Genomic DNA, 8,038 nt, shown 5'->3' on the forward strand with positions numbered 1-8,038 from the left:
TTGCCAATCAGTCGTCCACAAACTGCATCAACATCATGACTTCTCTCCTGATTGGGACCATGCTGCTGGGCAACCTGGGCATCTGTGTAACAGCACAAGGTAACCTCTTAGTATTTATGTTTATGTTGTGAGACATGTAGTTTAGGGTCATTCTTGATTCTGAGGTTAGGATGATTTACATCTGCTTCACCAAAATCTGAATAAGTGGGGGGAGGTTATAATAAAGCAGAGAAGTGTAACTTTACATTTATTGATAGAAAAACAAACCAGTAAGAGAACTTATCGCATAATCTGCATCAACTCTGCTGTTTCACTAACTCTTACCTGGTCAGGTTAAAAGGAGAAAAATTCCAAAAAGGAAGATGATAAACTGGTTTAAACTGTTTTATTCCTCCTGTTTTGATTGATAATTAACTGTGATGTGTTAAATTTGGACAGAAGCCACTGTTGATTTTTCAAAAAAAGGCTAAAAGCATCTTTCTCCATAGACAAAATCCATACAGCTTTTCTCAAAAAGCTCTGAAAACTCTCCTATTAAATTCTGAATTTCAGAGCCTTCATGGATATTATGCAATCAAGTCTAAATGTGTTGTCACCGACCTTTACTATGTTTACTGTTCTGCTGTTCTTTGTATGCATGTGTGTGTATATATACAATATTTCTGTATAATATGAATATTATCTTCTCAAAAACCCAGTCTGAGCTTAATTATTTTTCCACATTTCCAGAGATGCTCGCTCGACCCACCCAGGTGAAGTTTGACTCGGTGGACTATAAAAACATCCTGATCTGGACTCCACCCACCAACAGCAACTTTCTGGAGTATTACGTCCAATGGAAGATGTGAGAGTACACACACGCACACATGCAGCAGTAATAGTCCTACATTTTTACATAAATAAAAATACACCAGAATATCAAAGAAAAAGCATTCACTGGGCAGCAAATAGACCCTTTTCAGTGTTATGTATCTTATTATTGTATCATTATTCCTGATGTATTAACATATGAAGTATTTCACTGTTGCAGTAAGTTGAGATGGAGCTGACTGAATTACTTTATTTGCACTATATGGATCAAAGTACTGGCCCATCTACACATTGCACCTACAGGAGCTGCGTGGCCATGGAAAAACATGCTGTGAAGCTCCTGGTGCAGTTTTTGTGCTGATGTTAGTGCCAGAGAAGGTTTGAAGTGCACTATGTGACTCAGCACTTGGTGAACGTGTTTCGTAACTTTACATGGGCTGCTGCTCAGTTGCTGTAGTTCCATTCTGCAATAATGCCACTTAGAGTTGATGGTGAAATATCTAGGAGAGAAGTGATTTCATGAACTAACTTGTTGCAGCAGTACCATCCGATTAAAGTAACACAGGCCATTCTTTCCCAAATGTTTGTAAAGGCGGACTACATGGCTCGGTGCTTGGTTTTATCCACATGGACTGAAAACCCCTGAATTCAAAGATTACGAGATTTGGCACAGTCCTTATATCTGTATAGTGCACCAATGTGTCCTTTAATCATTCAACAGTCTTTTAAAAACAAACTCATCATAACTTATTTATTTGTGAAAACTAGCTTTATGAGTCTAGTTTCACAACTTACTGTGATTTGCTTTAAATACTTTTAGTGTTGCTGCAGAGTTGGAGACATTCCAGTAGAGTGATATTATTCCAAAATTCTAACTTCCTGTCAAGGAGTAATCTCACTCCAGTGACTTCTGGAAAAGATGTGACTGCTTAACCTAAACACGAACTAAAGGATATTGGAGGGTCAAACATTTCTACACATTTGTGTACTGTGCTAGCATCCTTCCAGCACCCTCATTAGAACCGTCGGTAGGTTGCACAGAGTGAAATAACCACTCTCTGTGTTTCTTTCCACTCTCTCAGCTATGGTGAGCCTGAGTGGATGGACATGCACAGCTGTCAGGGGATCCAGAAGCACCACTGTGACCTCAGCAATGTGACCTCCAATCCCAGGGAGTGGTACTATGCCAGAGTTCATGCTTTGTCTGTGCCCACCAGCAGCAAATCAGCCTGGGCCCTCTCATCCAGATTCAGCCCACGCTGGGACAGTGAGTCTTTACTCAACTCCTCCTTGTCATCATTTGCATCCTCTTTCCTTGTGTTCTCACTTCCCCAAACTGATGCAACAACACACAAACACCAGGAGCTGGTATTCAAGTATCAATAATCTTAGTCAACATCAATTGCCCATTACTGCCTTAAAAAACTACAGCAATGTTGTATAAAAGTTTCAAAGTTCAGGTTGCATTGTCTCACAATCTCATCACTATCACATGATTTCTTTAGACTTCCTTCTTTAAGTTAAAAACAGCAGCACTCTGCACTGCTTCCTCTCTTTTTTCTCTGCGTTGATTCACACTTTCACAGCTCTATGTTCACCACTCGCCAATTAAACACAATGAAATGTGTTTCTCTGCAGCCAAAATCAGCCCCCCTGTTCTGAGGCTGAATGTAACCGAAAAACCAGCCATTGTGATCCGAGTGAAGCACCCCAGACCGCTGGTCCAGAAGCTACACAGCAGCCTGTACTACAAGATCTACTTAAAACACCCCAGTGGAGAAGAAGTATGCACACACACACACACACACACACACACACACACACACACACACACACACACACACACACACACACACACACACACACACACAAGTGTGTTTTGCTATCTTTGTGGGGAATTTCCATTGACTTCCATTCATTTCTACAGCCTAAACCTTACCTTTACCCTTTTCCTAACCCTAACCATCACATACCTAACCCTAACCCTAACCTAAACTCAATTCATACCTTAGCCCTAACTCTGACCCCTGACCCAAAAACAGGGTTTCCCCTTGTGGGGACTGGAACCTTGTCCCCACAAGGAGCAATTGGTCCCCACAACGTAGTATATGTCAGGAAAATTGTCCCCACAAGGTATTATAAACATACGCACACACACACACACACACACACACACACACACACACACACACACACACACACACACACACACACACACACATGGCTGTGCCTCCACCTCCACACTGACTAGGCTGGGTTTATTTTAGACTCAAACATTAATTGCACTGCATTCTGACTATAATTACATGAAAAACTGTGTTCCATTTATGCACTCACAATAAATGAATTGCAATTAATTGCAGGTGTAAGCCAGTGTATGCCATGCCAGCTGAACATGTAAAAATCACTAATTTGCCTAAAGGCAAGCACATGTTTTAACATTTAAGAATAGAAAAAAATTCATTAATCACTACATTTTCCATATGATAGGCTCCAGATTACATCCTTTTTTCTAGGAACCTTGTCTGGAAACATTAGAAAACTATTCATTGTCAATTTGTCTGTAAAATGTCAAAAAAAACAAACATGCAATCCACTGCGGCCCAGATGCTAAAAGTGCCCCTCACTATTTTTTAAAGTCCTATTTTGTCCCACCCCCCACACCCCCCACCACCAGAAACATGCAGTATGTGATATAAAACTCAAAAAGATCTGCAAATACTCACTTTGAGTGGATGGACGTCATAGTAGCTTCTATGATTTTTTTTTTCTCCTGGAGCCTAGAACCTAGAACCTAGAAGTGCTGTAAATGGTAAAATTTAAAGGGTACAGTGGAAATGAGGCACCATTACAAAATAGGGAAGCAAAAAGAGGAAGAGCATCAGAAGATGATTAACAAAACAAGAACAACAACAACAAAAAGAAGAACAAAACAACTTGTATTTTGTTCTCCAGTACTTCTTGAATTTTCTGTCAAACTGCACCACCTGTTGCTTCCAGTCGTCCATCGCTGCGCACGTTTGCGAGATTTGGTGGAGACTGACTCTCTCTCCCTCTCTCCTTTAGGAGGTGTTAGAGATGGAGTGCTGTTCTCACAAGCTGACTCTGAAGGAACTGAGCCACAAAGCAAAATACTGCCTCCAAGCCCAGACCATCCTACCTCTGCAGGGCAAGAGCAGCACCCGGAGCTCTGTGAAATGTATCACCACCCCCTGATGACACAGGTATGAAAACACTCACTCATATCATATCATCGTATCATATATCATCATGTTATACCACTGGCAGGGTAGAGACATTCCCTGACCCATTTCTTGTTTCTTACCTGTTGGAGTTCAAAGTAAAGACAGATGCGGATTCCTGCTTTAGCAGAAAGCCGCTATATCCGTGAGAAACTGTTACAAGTGTCTGTTTTTGTCACGAGTTGGGGAGCATTGTTGACGAGTGAAAGGTGCCACCAACAATGCTGCTGCAACAGAAGATCATCGAATGAGACGTCAAGTATCATTTGTCACATAACAATCGCCCGAGGCTTTGAGATAGGAGGAGGGAGGAAAAGTGAACCTCCTGGAGGAGAAATCCCAGCATGAGAGTCTCTTCACAATGACTATAATTACCTCAGCTCACCCCACGCTTTTCACTATTTTTAGATCTTTTAGAGGGATGAAACAGAACTGAATCTTTCACTAATTTTCAAACACTTCTCTCCTTTTTCGCAGACACAGCGTCATCCATCCCTTCAGCTTTAATCGTCCAACACTACCTCGACGGCCGTGTCAGTCAAAGTGTAGGCAAACTTTCACTTTGACTGGAAGAGTATTTTTTTAAAAAAAAACTGAAACATTTTTTCCATTCATGGCAAAATTCAACTCAAGAACCACCCCCATGTTAGCGGATCTTGATCTTGAGTTTATTTTTATGTCAATATTATAACTAATGGGTAGTCAAAGATGGTTACAGGCGAGTGTTTTTTCCCCCATAAATCAGTCAGCTTATGTATGTTTCCTCTCCAGTGCAGCCACATGCAGTGAAGCAGTGAAGATCAGTGAGCACTTCTTTCAGAGAAAACTAAAAGAATGTATTGTCTCAAATGTATCACACTACAAATAAAAGCCACAGACATTGTTGAAACTGATCTCTGTGCTGTACACGAGAACCTTTTTTTTGTAGTTGAAACCTAAAACAAGCAATAAAGCCGGCGGTGCTTTGCAGTTTTTTTTTTAACTGTCAACAATCTCCTTCTCTTTGTACTTTCTTTCCTACAAAGGCATACTGGTCCCTATGTGTGTGGCCATGTATATATAGTTTTTGGGGTTTTTTAAAGCTATGCAATGTCCTGAAACAGCAGCTTTGGCACTAAGTGCTTTTGGGCCCAAACGGGCCCATGTTGGACCCGTTTGGGCAGGAAAACACTGGAGCCTCTTTGAGCTCGTATATCTGATCAGTGATCTTGAGAAAAATGGGATCAGTTTGCATCAGAAACTGCATAAGGCTCAAAGTTCCCTCCACACCATGCTTGAATGAAATCTCCTGATTAGTTGAGAACATCAAAATAATGGCTCCCAAGTTTAAAACTTTGATGCATACACTATTTGCGCTCTACCCTGGATCCAGATTGGCTCTAAAAGTGTTCTAATTTCTACGCTGGTTTAAGCTCCACCTTTGGTAAGATTACCAGAAATCCAAAAAATATCAACAGATAAAATCCTCTTTAATGGAATACTAAGCCCACTGTTGGTGTTAGGAAATTCTGAGGTTTTAGTACCCCAGGTGCTGACAATCAGGCTTGTCATCATTGGAGGCAATTGCAATGCAGAGATGAGATTCTGCATTGCAGCAGCAATCCTGTATCTCTACAGTCTGCAAACGTGTCCAGTTTCTGAACTCTGTCCTTTTTCCTTTAATCCTTTTAATCAAACTTTATTGGCCAAGGTATGCTTCGCATACAAGGAATTGGATTTTGGTTATAGGAGCTCACAGCGCACAGTATCAGACTTTCACATAAGATAAAATAAATAAGGAGTAAAATAAATAAACCATAACCTGCAATTACTACCTCACTCACTCAAGCACACACACATGTCATACCTATAAACCTTATATTGTGGGAAGTAGAGGTCTAAAGTTAAAATGCTGAGTGCAACAGCAGTTAAAGGGTGTCTAGTGGCACAGAAGGGGTCAGTGAGGTAACAGTTAGGTCCAGTGGGATAATATGGCAGGAGACCAGAGGGTGGAGTTGGACTTGATACTATATAAGAGTGTCTGTAAAGGTGCAGTTTAAAACTGAAATATTGTTTGTGTGATAATTAACTGTTCAAGGGAGTGATGGCTTGTGGGAAGAAGCTCCTTTGTAGCCTGGATGTCCTGATCCTCATCTGGCTGAAACGCCGACCCGAGGGGAGGAGCTGAAACAGATGGTGTCCGGGGTGAGACGGGCCAGTGAAGATCTTCTCTGCGGGCCTCCTGGTTCTAGAGGCGTGCAGGTTCAGCAGTGTAGGCAACGTAACCCCAATTGTCCTCTCTGCAGACCTGATAATACGCTACAGTCTGTGGAGGTCATGCTTGGAAGCTGAGCTGCCCCACACTGAGATGGATGTGGTGATGACAGACGCTATGATGGCTGTGTAGAATCGCACCATCAGCTCCTGGGGTAGTTTGAACTTCCTCAGCTGACGCAGGAAGTACATCCTCTGCTGGGCTCTCTTGATGATGGAGCTGATGTTGCTGTCCCACTTCAGGTCCCTGGTAATTGTTGTGCCCAGGAACCTGTAAGACTCCACTGCCATCACAGTTCTGTCCAGGATGGTGAGTGCTGGCAGGGCTGGAGGGCTCTTCCTAAAGTCCACTGTCTTTTCTGTGTTCAGCACCAGGTTATTGTGGCTGCTCCACAGGACAACGCTTGCCCCCACAGAGCAGGGCTTATCAGAGACTACCTCCAGGCAATAATAAATGGTACATGGACTGGTTCTTACTGTATATAGCACTTTTCTTCGCTACATGAGCACTCAAAGCTTTTATACACGTCACAAATTTCTTCAATTGCAGAATGAAGGTTTTCTTCCACATACAGCCCATCCCAAACCTATGGAAGTTTGTTTCCACTGCTGGAAAATAACTTTTTTTGTTGTTGTTGTGAGAATCAAGTCAAAATGTGGGGTTATCTCTCATTATTTTCTCATAAGTTTGAGTAAGTCAACTCTTTGAAACATCAAAAGATGTTTCAAACACCTTTGAAACATCTTTTTCCATTGGTGGAAACAAGCTTCACTACAGACCTCCCCCATAAAATCTGAATGGGATTCAATGTTTGGCTTTATGATTAGCCATCTGAATCCTTTGTTCACCTTTAAAAAAAAAAACCACCCAAAATAATGTGAAATAATTCTGACTGTCAGGAACAAAAGACACAAACCAGCCACATTAGTCTTGACTTAGACTTTATTGAAAATATTGATAAACTTGATACTCTTGATCAATCAGGCATGAAATGACAAATACTGTAATGATAAACAGCGCTCACTGAAACAGATGCACTCTAAGCTCAATCTGACACAGTCAGCATGACACGTGTTCAGCGATTTTAAAGGAAGTGTTGCATTTAACAGGAAGTCATTCAATCAGAAGGGCGATAAGCACTTCATACTGACGATACTTTGAGGAGTTTTTCATACGGAGTCGCCTTCTTTGTGAAAACTCCTTTCTAGCAGCTAGTTCATTTTTTTTAGTGGTTTTGGTCCTGAAGATAGAGAGGCCTTAGTGCTGGTAGAGCTGAATTTGGTCCTGTAGCCACACAGCCTGAATGTGCCAAGCTGGTGTCTGGATTCACAAATGTTATTGCTGCAGTTTGTCAAATGCACTGGAATGTGTGTACGGGAATGTTTTGAGACTGCAGTATTATTGTACCAAAGCATGCTGGGATTGAAAGATGCTCTTAATTCATAAACTGTCTTGCACCTTTAACAGCGTTAGGATGAATAAGGCCTTTACAGTGTTTGGAGCTGCTCTGAAAGTCAGTGGTCATAAAATACAGCAACATGGGAAATCATAAAATGCCACAGTGAGATACACAACAGGAATCAGTTATATTTACACCATTTGGAAATTCATATCTTTTTGTAAATGAGTCCTTGAGTTCTTCACAAGTGGGCCACTTTTTTTATTTAATTTTTTTGGGGGGGGCGGGGGGGGGGGGGGGGGGGGGGCATCAACAGTAAACAATTAAGGATGG

General features: G+C 41.6%; 1 protein-coding gene across 1 annotated transcript; it reads left to right on the top strand.

The window, feature by feature from the left end:
• Positions 1-4,921, top strand: il22ra2 (interleukin 22 receptor, alpha 2). The gene is made up of 6 exons (XM_030748747.1): positions 1-99; positions 730-844; positions 1,893-2,077; positions 2,449-2,594; positions 3,877-4,034; positions 4,530-4,921. The coding sequence occupies exons 1-5, from the start codon at positions 36-38 to the stop codon at positions 4,024-4,026; spliced, it is 660 nt and encodes a 219-aa protein (XP_030604607.1). The 5' UTR covers positions 1-35; the 3' UTR covers positions 4,027-4,034; positions 4,530-4,921.
• The last annotated feature ends 3,117 nt before the right edge of the window (positions 4,922-8,038 follow it).

This window comes from Archocentrus centrarchus, chromosome 15, assembly GCF_007364275.1.
Source record: "Archocentrus centrarchus isolate MPI-CPG fArcCen1 chromosome 15, fArcCen1, whole genome shotgun sequence".
Lineage (NCBI taxonomy): Eukaryota > Metazoa > Chordata > Actinopteri > Cichliformes > Cichlidae > Archocentrus > Archocentrus centrarchus.

Excerpts from the sequence above, each read along its gene's own strand:
- il22ra2 (XM_030748747.1), top strand. The coding sequence starts at position 36 with ATGACTTCTCTCCTGATTGGGACCATGCTGCTGGGCAACCTGGGCATC. Across the intron at positions 100-729 it reads CATCTGTGTAACAGCACAAG|AGATGCTCGCTCGACCCACC; the intron begins GTAACCTCTTAG and ends CCACATTTCCAG. Across the intron at positions 845-1,892 it reads TATTACGTCCAATGGAAGAT|CTATGGTGAGCCTGAGTGGA; the intron begins GTGAGAGTACAC and ends CCACTCTCTCAG.